The sequence below is a fragment of the Bombina bombina genome, chromosome 4, assembly GCF_027579735.1.
Source record: "Bombina bombina isolate aBomBom1 chromosome 4, aBomBom1.pri, whole genome shotgun sequence".
Taxonomy (NCBI): domain Eukaryota; kingdom Metazoa; phylum Chordata; class Amphibia; order Anura; family Bombinatoridae; genus Bombina; species Bombina bombina.
In genome coordinates, this window is record NC_069502.1 from 103,128,473 (window position 1) to 103,145,329 (window position 16,857).

General features: G+C 38.0%; 1 protein-coding gene across 1 annotated transcript in view; it reads left to right on the top strand.

The window, feature by feature from the left end:
• The window catches only part of RHAG (Rh associated glycoprotein), a 168,825-nt gene that overhangs the window by 56,623 nt on the left and 95,345 nt on the right, over positions 1-16,857 (top strand). Inside the window, exons 3-4 of the mRNA XM_053709562.1 lie at positions 576-723; positions 2,109-2,256. Of these exons, the coding sequence (XP_053565537.1) occupies positions 576-723; positions 2,109-2,256 (296 nt within the window). The remainder of the gene's footprint in view (positions 1-575; positions 724-2,108; positions 2,257-16,857) is intronic.

Genomic DNA, 16,857 nt, shown 5'->3' on the forward strand with positions numbered 1-16,857 from the left:
ACACATATGGTTGATGCTCGAAATAAACTGGAATGGAAAGCTTCTTGACAACAAAGTTTTTTTACTTCGCCAGAGACCTAAACAAAAATATGTTTGTTTAGGTCTCTGGCGAACTAAAAAACTTAGTTGTCAAGAAGCTTTCCATTCCAGTTTATTTCGAACATCAGCAATAACCATTTTGGTATTGACTGTCCTTTTTAATTTGTGTTGTCTACCTTATTTCAAAATATGCAATGTACTTATTTAACTCAAAGAAAAAAATGTTTACAAAAAAACTAGAAACAAATGCAAGGTATATTATGCTGAAAACACCATTGTTTGATTTGTATGTGCTTAACAAAAAGGTTGTTATCAGTCCCAGGTGCAACCTATCACCTTTGCTTCCCCCTGCGTTCCAGAGAACTTCATTTATTTCAAAGGAAACCCTGTTCTTGAGAATTATATTTCACAATGATGACAAATTTTAGAAAATCAGGTCCAATTAGAAGGATTGCAGTCTTATTCTCTTTCCCATGTCAGTGAGTAACACAGTGCTAATCTGTACTTTTAAAACTTTCTTTTTCTTCTCATTCCAGCATGATCAATGCTGATTTCAGCACTGCAACTGTTCTAATTTCATTTGGAGCTCTTCTGGGGAAAACCAGTCCAGTTCAGATGTTGATTCTGGCAATTCTAGAAATAACTATCTTTGCATGTAATGAGCATCTTGTTGCAAAGTTGGGGGTAAGATGCACACATTTTACTAATAAAGTACCTATGGAAGTATTATGTACATCCCTTTATCTCTTAGCTGGTTACTAACTGTTATTCCTCAAGTCAAATAATATAAGCAACCATCAGCATACCCATTTAACAGCATAATTAAAAAAAAATGCTTTTCTAGAAGCCAAAATTAATAGGTCAGTTAGAATATTATTAATTTCTTAAACATTGACATTGTGCAGGGGATGGAGGGCAGGGGGCACTAGCCCCCCAACATAATGGCTGCACCCCACTGTGATTGCTCCTGGTTTTTCTGACCTTTACCAGCTTCCCCGGTCTCTCCAGTCTGGCCCATGACAGATATGTGGAAGGGTTAGGCTTTGAAATTCACAGTGTTCCCTTCCAATTCTCAGAATTAGAAAACCATTGATTTTCAGTGTAAAATTACTTAAAAAGGTAGAGAAATAAACAATAAAAACATATTGTATATTTTCTTCCAATAATAGTCAAATATTTTATACTACAATCTGAAGGTCTTTTAGTCCCTTTAAACAAGCATAAAATCATTATTTACATGTAAATTAGTTTGCTATGTAAAGTCATTTTTCTTGTCTTCATGTCAATCTATTTGCCATATCCACCATTAAAGCAAGTGTAGACTGGAGTATGTATTTCAGGGGACAAGTCGAGCGGGAACGCATGGGAACAGAGTTTCTGCACTATTTTTGCAGGTGGAACTAAGTTACCCCTTGGAAGAGAACAGTAATGCTTCAGTAAACACTGCTGCTGCTGGGGGAGGAACTGTAACATTGCCTAGTTAGAGGGATAGTGAGATATTCTAGTAATGGGCAGTAACACTTCCTACAATACACTAAATGCAAGCTTGTCAGTGATCCTGCTGTGTGATCAGCCCACACTGGGCTAGATTACAAGTGAAGCACTAAATTATTGCGCTCCCGAAAACCGGAAAATTTGTGTGCAATAATTAACCAGCCATTACAAGTGGTTGGTTATTGCTACCGAAAGCTCACGGTAGCAATTAGCGATTATAAAATTAACCAGAGATCGGATCTCTGGTTAATTTTATAAATCTGCCCCAAATACTCCAAAAATACTGTCTTGTGTAGTTTATCAAAAAAAATAAAGATGGAAGCATCTTTATTTTTTAATAAACGTACTGCACTAGGCAGTATTTTGGGATTACGGTTGGTGGGAGGGGGTTGTTAAAAAATGATAACACAATAAAACAAGCTGATATCTGAAATATTCCAAAAAATGTCTCTGCTAACAAACTACCTCTTTGATTGTACTTTTCCCAGTAATTGATATAGTTCTTCAATGTTTCCTATAATCATTTTGTCACCTTGATGATATGTTGTCCATTTCCTTATATCTTATTTTTATAGGCTTCTGATATTGGAGCATCAATGGTCATTCATGCTTTTGGAGCATACTTTGGTCTAGCTGCATCAATAGTTTTGTATCGACCTGGCCTGAAAAATGGTCATGAAAATGAAGGATCAGTTTATCACTCTGATTTGTTTGCTATGATTGGTAAGTTCCAATGTCTGTACTGATACCTAGTATCCTATCCTCTCCCATGCTACCTATTGCTAAACACAGTTATCGTAATCAGATTATGAAAGAGAATGCCAAGTATGAATCAAGTGAAGAGGAGGTTTATATCAAGTTAAGAGGCAGATTTTGAAATTAAATCATTATGGACTGATTGACAAGCCTCGCTCTTGTGCAATAAGCTGGTCTACACAAGCATTTGCTTGTTAAGGGCTAGATTACGTGTGGAGCGCTATTTATTGCTCCCACTCGTGGGTTAACTCTGCTAGAAGTAAGCTTTTTGCACGCGTCGGGTAGAGCACGTATTCCAAGTAGAAAGTAAACGTTTTTTCGTATGATCACTAACACAATTCATGCTAAAAGCCTAACTATGAATATCACAACTGTGTTAACATATTCCCCACTAGACTTCAATATAGCATGAAAATTAGGGGGGGAAAACAACACCCTGATGGATATGTAAGAAGTAACCCTACACACCCTTACTCAAGCGCAAACCTGATTGCGTTTTCTCAAGTGTACTAATCCAAAATGAATTATGAATATTTCACATTCCAATGTTCTTCACATAGAAAAAAATGTTTTATTTATTCATAAATACATATTTCTATATCTGATCTGATGTTTTTTTGGTACAATATATATATATATATATATATGAAATATGAATATTTCACATTCCAATGTTCTTCACATAGAATTTTTTTTTTTATTTATTCATAAATACATATTTCTATATCTGATCTGATGTTTTTTGGTACAATATATATATATATATATATATATATATATATATATATATATATATATATATATATAAAAATATCTATTTATAAATACTTGGAACATATTCCCCTATGTGAACAACATTGGAATGTGAAATATTTACAGTAAATACATAAACACTTAATTAAAGATGAATATTGCATAAATATGATTTTTTCATGTTTTTAGCTACTTGACTGAAAAGGACTTCAATGCACTTATATATATATATGTATGTGTGTATACATATGAATTTATGTGGTTATATGTGTATATATGTCAGTAAGTCTATAAATACATGTATACACATATAAATACATATGTACACACAGATAAACATATATAAATATTCATACATAAACATATTTAGAAATGTGTATGTATGTATCTGCATGTTGAAGCCCTTTGCAGCCTTTCTTTTATAACACCCGAGACCTGATAACTTTGAACCCTTATAACTTTTTTAAACAATCTTTTTAATAATAATTTTAGTAGACAGTATTATTATGAGTGTAACTGTACTTTTAAATGTAAATTTGGTGTGTTTTGTGCAACTTTTTTGTCGTGCGTAACAGTTACCTAGAGCTTTGAAATTGCGCTATCCTGACACTTTAAAATCAATTGTGCTCAAGCGACTCTCATAATCTACTCATAATCTAGCCCTAATTGGTAAATGTGGACATTGTATACTCCTAGGCCTAGATTTGGAGTTCGGCGGTAGCCGTCAAAACCAGCGTTAGAGGCTCCTAACGCTGGTTTTGGCCGCCCGCTGGTATTTGGAGTCAGTGATTAAAGGGTCTAACGCTCACTTTTCAGCCGCGACTTTTCCATACCGCAGATCCCCCTACGCCATTTGCGTATCCTATCTTTTCAATGGGATCTTTCTAACGCCGGTATTTAGAGTCGTTTCTGAAGTGAGCGTTAGAGCTCTAACGACAAAATTCCAGCCGCCTGAAAATAGCAGGAGTTAAGAGCTTTCTGGCTAACGCCGGTTCATAAAGCTCTTAACTACTGTACCCTAAAGTACACTAACACCCATAAACTACCTATGTACCCCTAAACCGAGGCCCCCCCACATCGCCGCCACTCGATTAAAATTTTTAACCCCTAATTTGCCGACCGCCACCTACGTTGTACTTATGTACCCCTAATCTGCTGCCCCTAACCCCGCCGACCCCTGTATTACATTTATTAACCCCTAACCTTCCCCCCACAACGTCGCCGCCAGCTACTTAAAATAATTAACCCCTAATCTTCCGACCGCAAAGCGCCGCCACCTACGTTATCCCTATGTACCCCTAATCCGCTACCCCTAACACCGCCGACCCCTATATTATATTTATTAACCCCTAATCTGCCCCCCTCAACGTCGCCGACACCTGCCTACACTTATTAACCCCTAATCTGCCGAGCGGACCTGAGCGCTACTATAATAAAGTTATTAACCCCTAACCCGCCTCACTAACCCTATAATAAATAGTATTAACCCCCTAATCTGCCCTCCCTAACATCGCCGACACCTAACTTCAATTATTAACCCCTAATCTGACGACCGGAGCTCACCGCTATTCTAATAAATTGATTAACCCCTAAAGCTAAGTCTAACCCTAACACTAACACCCCCCTAACTTAAATATAATTTACATCTAACGAAATAAATTAACTCTTATTAAATAAATTATTCCTATTTAAAGCTAAATACTTACCTGTAAAATAAATCCTAATATAGCTACAATATAAATTATAATTATATTATAGATATTTTAGGATTAATATTTATTTTACAGGCAACTTGGTATTTATTTTAACTAGGTACAATAGCTATTAAATAGTTAAGAACTATTTAATAGTTACCTAGTTAAAATAATAACAAATTTACCTGTAAAATAAATCCTAACCTAAGATATAATTAAACCTAACACTACCCTATCAATAAAATAATTAAATAAACTACCTACAATTACCTACAATTAACCTAACACTACACTATCAATAAATTAATTAAACACAATTGCTACAAATAAATACAATTAAATAAACTAGCTAAAGTACAAAAAATAAAAAAGAACTAAGTTACAAAAAATAAAAAAATATTTACAAATATTCAGAACAGCCAATAGAATGCGAGCTCAATCTGATTGGCTGATTGGATCAGCCAATCGGATTGAACTTGATTCTGATTGGCTGATTCCATCAGCCAATCAGAAAATTCCTACCTTAATTCCGATTGGCTGATAGAATCCTATCAGCCAATCGGAATTCGAGGGACGCCATCTTGGATGACGTCCCTTAAAGGAACCGTCATTAGTCGGGAGACAACGGAAGAAGAGGATGGATCCGCGTCGCCTGCTTCAAGATGGACCCGCTCCGCACCGGATGGAAGAAGATCGAAGATGCCGCTTGGAGAAGATGTTTGCCGGTCCGGATGTCCTCTTCTTGCCGGATAGGAGGAAGACTTTGGAGCCTCTTCTGGACCTCTTCAGCACCGGATGATGGATCGCCAACCCCCGCTTGGGTTGGATGAAGATGGTGGAGCCAGGACGGATCGGTGAACCTGGTATGGTGAAGACAAGGTAGGAAGATCTTCAGGGGCTTAGTGTTAGGTTTATTTAAGGGGGGTTTGGGTTAGATTAGGGGTATGTGGGTGGTGGGTTGTAATGTTGGGGGGGGGGGTATTGTATTTATTCTTTTACAGGCAAAAGAGCTGAAATTCTTGGGGCATGCCCCGCAAAGGGCCCTGTTCAGGGCTGGTAAGGTAAAAGAGCTTGTAACTTTTTTAATTTAGAATAGGGTAGGGAATTTTTTATTTTGGGGGGCTTTGTTATTTTATTAGGGGGCTTAGAGTAGGTGTAATTAGTTTAAAATTGTTGTAATATTTTTCTTATGTTTGTAAATATTTTTTTATTTTTTGTAACTTAGTTCTTTTTTATTTTTTGTACTTTAGCTAGTTTATTTAATTGTATTTATTTGTAGCAATTGTGTTTAATTAATTTATTGATAGTGTAGTGTTAGGTTAATTGTAGGTAATTGTAGGTAGTTTATTTAATTATTTTATTGATAGGGTAGTGTTAGGTTTAATTATATCTTAGGTTAGGATTTATTTTACAGGTAAATTTGTTATTATTTTAACTAGGTAACTATTAAATAGTTCTTAACTATTTAATAGCTATTGTACCTGGTTAAAATAATTACAAAGTTGCCTGTAAAATAAATATTAATCCTAAAATAGCTATAATATAATTATAATTTATATTGTAGCTATATTAGGATTTATTTTACAGGTAAGTATTTAGCTTTAAATAGGAATCATTTATTTAATAAGAGTTAATTAATTTCGTTAGATGTAAATTATATTTAAGTTATGGGGGTGTTAGTGTTAGGGTTAGACTTAGCGTTAGGGGTTAATACATTTATTAGAATAGCGGTGAGCTCCGCTCGGAAGATTAGGGGTTAATAATTGAAGGTAGGTGTCGGCGATGTTAGGAAGGGCAGATTAGGGGTTAATACTATTTATGATAGGGTTAGTGAGGCGGATTAGGGGTTAATAACTTTATTATAGTAGCGCTCAGGTCCGCTCGGCAGATTAGGGGTTAATAAGTGTAGGCAGGTGTCGGCGACGTTGAGGGGGGCAGATTAGGGGTTAATAAATATAATATAGGGGTCGGCGATGTTAGGGCAGCAGATTAGGGGTACATAGGGATAACGTAGGTTGCGGCGGTTTACGGAGCGGCAGATTAGGGGTTAAAAAAATATGCAGGGGTCAGCGATAGCGGGGGCGGCAGATTAGGGGTTAATAAGTGTAAGGTTAGGGGTGTTTAGACTCGGGGTACATGTTAGAGTGTTAGGTGCAGACGTAGGAAGTGTTTCCCCATAGGAAACAATGGGGCTGCGTTAGGAGCTGAACGCTGCTTTTTTGCAGGTGTTAGGTTTTTTTTCAGCTCAAACAGTCCCATTGTTTCCTATGGGGGAATCGTGCACGAGCACGTTTTTGAGGCTGGCCGCGTCCGTAAGCAACTCTGGTATCGAGAGTTGCATTTGCGGTAAAAATGCTCTACGCTGCTTTTTTGGAGCCTAACGCAGCATTTGTTTGAACTCTCGATACCAGAGTTAATTTTATGGTGCGGCCAGAAAAAAGCCTGCGGAGCGTTAACAGCCCTTTTACCGCCAAACTCCAAATCTAGGCCCTAGTTTGCCCCAAACCTACGGCTAGATTTAGAGTTTTGTCGGTAACGACCCGCGTATCTAACGCTGGCTTTTTTCTGGCCGCAACTTTAAAATAACTCTGGTATTGAGAGTCCACAGAATGGCTGTGTTAGGCTCCAAAAAAGGAGCGTAGAGCATATTTAACGCAACTTCAACTCTCGATACCAGAGTTGCTTACGGACGTGGCCAGCCTCAAAAACGTGCTCGTGCACGATTCCCCCATAGGAAACAATGGGGCTGTTTGAGCTGAAAAAAAACCTAACACCTGCAAAAAAGCCGCGTTCAGCTCCTAACGCAGCCCCATTGTTTGCTATTGGGAAACACTTCCTACGTCTGCACCTAACACTCTAACATGTACCCCGAGTCTAAACACCCCTAACCTTACACTTATTAACCCCTATTCTGCCACCCCCGCTATCGCTGACACCTGCATATTTTTTTTAACCCCTTATCTGCCGCTCCGTAAACCGCTGCTACTTACATTATCCCTATGTACCCCTAAGATGCTGCCCCTAACACCGCCGACCCCTATATTATATTTATTAACCCCTAATCTGCCCCCCACAATGTCGCCTCCACCTGCCTACACTTATTAACCCCTAATCTGCCGAGCGGACCGCACCGCTATTATTATAAAGTTATTAACCCCTAATCCGCCTCACTAACCCTATAATAAATAGTATTAACCCCTAATCTGCCCTCCCTAACATCGCCGACACCTAACTTCAATTATTTTTTTATTTTTTGTAACTTAGTTCTTTTTTATTTTTTGTACTTTAGTTAGTTTATTTCATTGTATTTATTTGTAGGAATTGTATTTAATTTATTTATTGATAGTGTAGTGTTAGGTTTAATTGTAGATAATTAAAGGTATTTTATTTAATTTATTTATTGATAGTGTAGTGTTAGGTTTAATTGTAACTTAGGTTAGGATTTATTCTACAGGTAAATTTGTAATTATTTTAACTATTTTAGCTATTAAATAGTTCTTAACTATTTAATAGCTATTGTACCTGGTTAAAATAAATACAAAGTTACCTGTAAAATAAATATTAATCCTAAAATAGCTATAATATAAATATAATTTATATTGTAGCTATATTAGGATTCATTTTACAGGTAAGTATTTAGCTTTAAATAGGAATAATTTATTTAATAAGAGTTAATTAATTTTGTTAGATTAAAATTATATTTAATTTAGGGGGTGTTAGTGTTAGGGTTAGACTTAGCTTTAGGGGTTAATACATTTATTAGAATAGCGGTGAGCTCCAGTCGGCAGATTAGGGGTTAATAATTGAAGTTAGGTGTCAGCGATGTTAGGGAGGGCAGATTAGGGGTTAATACTATTTATTATAGGGTTAGTGAGGCGGATTAGGGGTTAATAACTTTATTATAATAGCGATGCGGTCTGGTCGGCAGATTAGGGGTTAATAAGTGTAGGCAGGTGGAGGCGACGTTGAGGGGGGCAGATTAGGGGTTAATAAATATAATATAGGGGTCGGCGGTGTTAGGGGCAGCAGATTAGGGGTACATAAGGATAACGTAGGTGGCGGCTCTTTGCGGTCGGCAGATTAGGGGTTAATTATTGTAGGTAGCTGGCTGCGACGTTGTGGGGGGCAGGTTAGGGGTTAATAAATATAATATAGGGGTCGGCGGTGTAAGGGGCAGCAGATTAGGGGTACATAAGTATAACGTAGGTGGCGGTCGGCAGATTAGGGGTTAAAAAATTTAATCGAGTGGCGGCGATGTGGAGGGGGCTCGGTTTAGGGGTACATAGGTAGTTTATGGGTGTTAGTGTACTTTAGAGCACAGTAGTTAAGAGCTTTATGAACCGGCGTTAGCCCAGAAAGCTCTTAACTACTGACTTTTTTTGCGGCTGGAGTTTTGTCGTTAGAATTCTAACGTCACTTCAGACACGACTCTAAATACCGGAGTTAGAAAGATCCCATTGAAAAGATAGGATACGCAATTGACGTAAGGGGATCTGCGGTATGGAAAAGTCACGGCTGAAAAGTGAGCGTTAGACCCTTTTTTGAATGACTCCAAATACCAGCGGTAGCCTAAAACCAGCGTTAGGAGCCTCTAACGCTGGTTTTCACGGCTACCGCCAAACTCCAAATCTAGGCCCTAGTTTGACAAGTCCAACAGATTATCATGAAAATGTGGGCACTGTGTTGATGTTTGCATACTTTGTTTCTACCCTTATTTATGATTTGTATCTATCTCACAAATTATAACATTATATTTTTCCTAAAGGATCATTTAATTAACTAAATAAAAGGGAAATCTGAAATCAAGATGTCATTTATGGACATTGTATTGTATTATTTGTTTAGTATGTTCATTTGTACATATGAACTAATAAAGTTTTGTAAACTTATTTGTAAAGTTAATTCAGAGAAAAATAAGGAGAATTATTAGCATTTTAGCTTTCACTCCATTTTAACCCCTTAACGACCGAGGACTTGCCAGGCACATTTTACAAAAAGCAATTGTTAAGGACCAAGAACGTGCCTATCATGTCCTCGGGTAATCTGAGCGCTGGAAGTGATCAAGATCACTTCCAGACGCTCAAACAGTATTGCAGCAATGCCTCGATGTAGAGGCATCCTGCAATACCGTTCCTGACTGCTGGGCCCCATTTTGATTGCTCACAGGGAGCGATCACTACCGGTTTTGCTCCACGTGGAGCCTGGCAGTCTAGCAGAGCATCGGAAGCCATCGGGCAGGCTTCTGATGCTTTGACTGTGTGCTGAGTGCCTGGGTGGGTAGAGGCACTCAGAAAGTTATACTTTTTAATAATAATAATAATAAAAAAATATGTTCTATTATAAAATAAAGCCCCATATAGCTCCCCTCCCCCATGTAGCTTCAAAGATGGCGCTGCCCAGGGCATCATGGGGCTTCTGGGATGTCCCTAGCCTGCCTCATCATAATTGCAGACTAGGTTCATCCAATCTGAGCTTGCCCATATAATTAAATTTATAACAAAAAAAAATCTAATTTGTCTGATCATGTCAATATTAGTAAATATTGACTCTGACCAGTGTGGATCTTCCTCCCTCTCCTCACTTGTGTTTAAGTGAGAGAGAGAGAGAGAGAGAGAGAGAGAGAGAGAGAGAGATGTGTTTTAGAGAGAGAGATATAGTTAAAACAATAATTGTGAGACCCAAAGGTTCTTTTCAGAGCCATTAACCCCTAGCTTGCCAGTGATCACTATAAATCACTGACTCTTGCACAGAAGCACTTGTTTGCTCTCTGTGCATTTTTTTAGGGGTTCCTATTTTTAGTATTTATTTTTTTTGTGAGTCTTAAAGGCTCTTTTCAGAGCTATTTAGCTAAGTTTAGTTAATTTAAATTTAAATTATGTGTTAATTTTTTTTAGTAATTTTTTTGTGACAGATAAAAATAAATCAGATAAAAATAAATCACGTCACAGAGAACATATAGTGCTGAGGAGGCGTATGCCATCCTTGTGTCAGAGCCAGACACCTCTATGTCTCACTCAGACCATAATAGTGACCCTGCCAGGTGCTCAGATACATCACTAGATAAAGTGTCAACTGATAGTGATGTATCTGTGGCTGCTAGCCCCCCTGCCAGAAGTACACATGTTGCTCCAGCTGGCATTGCTGCTGAGGAGTGGGTAGTACCTCACCGCCAGAAACCAGATATCCCACCCTTCACTGCAAATCCTGGCATCAATGTGAATGTCGCAGGATTTAGCCCTCAACAGTTTATGGAGTTGTTTCTGGGTGATGATGTATTGGGGAACATTGTCGCTCAAACTCATTTATATGCCCTTCAGTTCCGTGCTGCAAAGCCTGACTATTTTTTGGCAAAGCAGCAATGGGCCCCCATTGATGTGCCAGAATTTAAACAATTCTGGACATTGACTACGCTGATGGGAATTATAAAGAAACCTTCCATCCGCTCCTACTGGAGCAGTAGCCTCATCTGCTCTACCCAAATTATCTCCCAGTGTATGTCGAGGAAGAGATATGAAATGATTCTACAGGGAGTGCAGAATTATTAGGCAAATGAGTATTTTGACCACATCATCCTCTTTATGCATGTTGTCTTACTCCAAGCTGTATAGGCTCGAAAGCCTGCTACCAATTAAGCATATTAGGTGATGTGCATCTCTGTAATGAGAAGGGGTGTGGTCTAATGACATCAACACCCTATATCAGGTGTGCAAAATTATTAGGCAACTTCCTTTCCTTTGGCAAAATGGGTCAAAAGAAGGACTTGACAGGCTCAGAAAAGTCAAAAATAGTGAGATATCTTGCAGAGGTATGCAGCACTCTTAAAATTGCAAAGCTTCTGAAGCGTGATCATCGAACAATCAAGCGTTTCATTCAAAATAGTCAACAGGGTTGCAAGAAGCGTGTGGAAAAACCAAGGCACAAAATAACTGCCCATGAACTGAGAAAAGTCAAGCATGCAGCTGCCAAGATGCCACTTGCCACCAGTTTGGCCATATTTCAGAGCTGCAACATCACTGGAGTGCCCAAAAGCACAAGGTGTGCAATACTCAGAGACATGGCCAAGGTAAGAAAGGCTGAAAGACGACCACCACTGAACAAGACACACAAGCTGAAACGTCAAGACTGGGCCAAGAAATATCTCAAGACTGATTTTTCTAAGGTTTTATGGACTGATGAAATGAGAGTGAGTCTTGATGGGCCAGATGGATGGGCCCGTGGCTGGATTGGTAAAGGGCAGAGAGCTCCAGTCCGACTCAGACGCCAGCAAGGTGGAGGTGGAGTACTGGTTTGGGCTGGTATCATCAAAGATGAGCTTGTGGGGCCTTTTCAGGTTGAGGATGGAGTCAAGCTCAACTCCCAGTCCTACTGCCAGTTTCTGGAAGACACCTTCTTCAAGCAGTGGTACTGAAAGAAGTCTGCATCCTTCAAGAAAAACATGATTTTCATGCAGGACAATGCTCCATCACACGCGTCCAAGTACTCCACAGCGTGGCTGGCAAGATAGGGTATAAAAGAAGAAAATCTAATGACATGGCCTCCTTGTTCACCTGATCTGAACCCCATTGAGAACCTGTGGTCCATCATCAAATGTGAGATTTACAAGGAGGGAAAACAGTACACCTCTCTGAACAGTGTCTGGGAGGCTGTGGTTGCTGCTGCACGCAATGTTGATGGTGAACAGATCAAAACACTGACAGAATCCATGGATGGCAGGCTTTTGAGTGTCCTTGCAAAGAAAGGTGGCTATCTTCGTCACTGATTTGTTTTTGTTTTGTTTTTGAATGTCAGAAATGTATATTTGTGAATGTTGAGATGTTATATTGGTTTCACTGGTAAAAATAAATAATTGAAATGGGTATATATTTGTTTTTTGTTAAGTTGCCTAATAATTATGCACAGTAATAGTCACCTGCACACACAGATATCCCCCTAAAATAGCTAAAACTAAAAACAAACTAAAAACTACTTCCAAATATATTCAGCTTTGATATTAATGAGTTTTTTGGGTTCATTGAGAATATGGTTGTTGTTCAATAATAAAATTAATCCTCAAAAATACAACTTGCCTAATAATTCTGCACTCCCTGTACATTCATACACTTTAGCAACAACAGCCTGTGCCCCAGTTTGGCAGAATGTATAAAATATGCCCCCTGATTACCCACTTTGCTGCCCACTTTGCTGCCAGGTCTGTGAAAGTGAAACTGGATATACTCAGGGCTTCCAGGTGTACTAGGTAAAAGATATCCACCTTGATCCTCCAGGTTGCCTTGTATCTAGAACATTTTTTATACAAGTGTCCTTTTTTTCAAGCTACTGTATTGTACAGTAGCTTGCAGTAAAATTAGAAAGAACCGCACAGGTTTCCCAGGACAACTTGCACACACCCAGCTATGAAGGGGGGAGTCCTCAGCTCTGCGCCAAGAGGAGCTGTTGGCAGTTACAGAGACAAGAAGGATGTGTATATTTTTACCACCATCCACAATGAGAGGACTGTGGAGGTCTCTGTATGTGGCAGAGCTGAAAGCACAAGGAAGCCAGTGTGCATCAAGGCTTTAAACCGGCATATGGGTGAGGTTCATCTGGCAGATCAGCTGCTGCAGTCCTATCTAATTATGTGGAAGACAAGGGCCTGGTACAAAAAGGTTGCATTTTACTCAATGCATATTGCAACCCACAACACTTTTTTGTTGTTCATAAAAGCAAACCCTGGAATGAAACTGACTTTTTTACAGTTTCAGCTCCAGAAAATTTTGGGGATTTTGTACCAAGATGCAACTGCTCCCCAGGGTGGTGATGGGAAAGAGCAGAGTTAGGGCTACCTATTTTATTTTCAAAATCCCCCTTACTGAAGTGAAGCAGAATCCTCAGAAAACACTTTCCTGATTACCCTGGACAGCCTTGACTCTGCATTAGGGACTGCTTCATTTGCCATTGTGTTTTTGGGGGGATTTTATTTGGTTATGTTTACTGTTACTGAGTTGTTGTTTTTTGTTGTTTTTTTTACATTTACTGTGCCAGATTTTTACATTTCACTGTTCTAAAATTGGTGTTGTATTTTCCAAACCCCTGTCAATCCTATTCATGAGGGGCATGGGTGTACTCAGGGGGTCTTGCAGAAAGCAACCTGGAGTGTTTTCTTGCAATAACAACACGCTCTCCTAAATCATAGTCAAAAAGCAATGTGTGTGTACAAATGAAAATTGAAAAATTACCAACATACACCTACTCAAATTTTTGGGGCTAAAACGGTTGAATCAAAGCACTCCATATACAATACCTTGGGGTGACAACATTTTAAATATATTCACTTTCATGGCAATAAATAAAACTGGAGTATGCGATAGGCTCCAAACTAAAGATAGGCCTATCAGAAGAAATACTCTCACTTTCAACTCAAATTACAAGTCATTCAATTGTAACTGTACCTTCCCAAAATATTCACAAACCTATGCATTGGGGACATGGGTGTATTGGGGACATGGGTGTACTCAAGAGGTCTTGCAGAAAACAACCTGGAGAGTTTTTTTGCAACAACTTACAAAAGGCTCTCCTAAATCACAGTCAAAAAGCAATGGGTGTGTAAAAAATGAAAATTGAAAAATTACCACCATACAATTTCTCCAATTGTTTTGGCTAAAACAATTGCATCAAAGGCATCAAAGCATTCTATATACAATACCTTGGCGTGTCAACTTTTCAAATATATACACTTTCATGGCAATAAATAAAACTGGGGTATGGGATAGGCCCCAAACTAAAGATGATCAGAAGAAATACTCTCACTTTCAACTCAAATTACAAGTCATACAATTGTAACTGAACCTTCCCAAAATCCTGGCAAACCTATGCATGGGGGGGCATGGGTGTACTCAGGAAGTCTTGCAGTAAACAACCTGGAGTGTTTTCTTGCAATAATCTCTCCTAAAGCATAGTTAAAAAAAAATGTGTGTGTAAAAATGAAAAATGAAAAATTACCACCATACATTTTATCCATTTTTCTTTGGCTAAAATAGTTGCATCAAAGGCATCAAAACACTTCTTATACAATACATTGGGGTTTCAACTTTTCAAACATATGCATATTAATGGCAAGCAAATAAATTGGGGTATGTAAAAAGGCCCCCAAAAAGAAGATAGGCAAAAGAAGATGTGTTAAATGTGGAAAAAAATCTCAAACAAATGTCAAAAGTTAGGTATTGCACCTCCCAAACAAGCCATCAAACCTATGCATAGGTTGTATCACTGTACTCAAAAGATGTTGCTGAACACATATTGGGGTGTTTTTTGGCAGTAACACATAACAGGAACTGAGAATATATGCCTAAAGTACAATGTGTGTGAAAAATAACACAAAAAAATTACTACAAAAAAGTTTGACAAAGACTGGTGGTTGAATTAGTGCATGGAAAGTGTTAAAATACCAGCTTATCAAATAGCCTAGGGTGTCTACTTTTAAAAAATATATGGTTTGATGGGGTTAAATTACATTTATCAGCTTCAAAAATTTCCCAAATAGGACATTGGTGTATGATGACCTGGAAAACTGGAAGGAACATCCTAAAAATAAGGCCTTTTAGCCCCCAGAGAACCCGACACACCTATACATGGGTGCTATCACTCTACTCAGGAGATGTTGTTGAACACATATTGCGGTGTTATTTGGCAGTTACCCTTTAAAGTTCTCAATACATGTATTCTTAAATTGCTATTTGTGTAAAATACTTTGGCATAGATTGGTGGTAAAATGGTTGCATGAGAAGTGTCAATATACCCCAAGTTTAAAACCTTTGGCTTTTTTCTTTTAAAAAATATATACATGTAAAGGGTTATTCAAGAAATCCTGACAGATATCAGTGTTACAATGTAACTTTTGCTAATTTTGAAAAAAACAAATGGTTTGGAAATAGCAAAGTGCTATTTGTACCTATTGCCCTATAACTTTAAAAAAAAGCAAAGAACATGAAAACATTGGGTATTTCTAAACTCAGGACAAAATGTAGAAACTATTTAGTATGAGTGTTTTGGTAGTTGTAGAGGTGTGACAGATTTTGGGGGTCAAATTTAGAAAAAAAAAATGTTTCTTTTCAATTTTTTCATCATATTTTCTATTTTTTTTATAGTAAATTATGATATGATAAAAATGATGGTATCTTTAGAAAGTCCATTTAATGGCAAGAAAACCAGTATATAATATGTGTGGGTACAGTAAATGAGTAAGAGGAAAATTACAGCTAAACACAAACACGGCAGAAATGTAAAAACAGCCCTGGTCCTTAACAGTAAGCAAATTGAAAAATGGCCTGGTCACTAAGGGGTTAACAGAAATAGAGCCTTTGCTTTTTTATTTACCTATGAAAACTGTGTATATTTTTAAATTAAAGAACCCAAGCTAATAATCTAAGCCCATTTTGGTATATTTGATGCCACTATTTGATGGCCAAATACGATCATATAAAAAAATCATTAACTTTTTTTTAAACTTTGGGGTTCTCAATGACTTCAGTCAAAAATATTTTTTTGTAAAAGCTTCTCTGGCATTCCCTTTGTTTAGAAATATCAGTCATGACTTTATAATTTTTTTGGGGGGCAATTAGAAGGCTAATATTTGCAGCTGTGCATCACACTTCTGAAATTACCGGGTGAAGTAGTTAATCAATTAGCTTGTAAAGTTAACATTCTCTCCAGTGTAAGAATTACCCTCCCAACTGACAGCTCCCACTCCCCTGATCCTTTCCAAACACCTATCTTTCATCTCCTCCCGCACTGGTCACCACCATCTTAGGTACTGGCAGACAGTCTGCCAGTATGAAATTTAGGGCTTTTATTTATTTTTCATTGTAATATTTTAATATTTTTGTAGTGTAGATCCCTGATCCCCCCCAAAACTGCTCCCTAACCCTCACCCTCCCACTGCCTCCCTCCATATTTATTACTGGCAGTCTTTGTTTTTCTTTATTTTTTCTTTAGTGTAGGGGCACCCTCACTATCCCCCCTCCAAGATTACCCCTTCCCTCTCCAGTCAATATTGTCCCTCTCCCTGGCCTAACAATTTTCTGCAGTGTAGGGATATGTATCGCTTAACTTGTAATCTGGCCCATAGTGTTGTTAGCAGGTATAT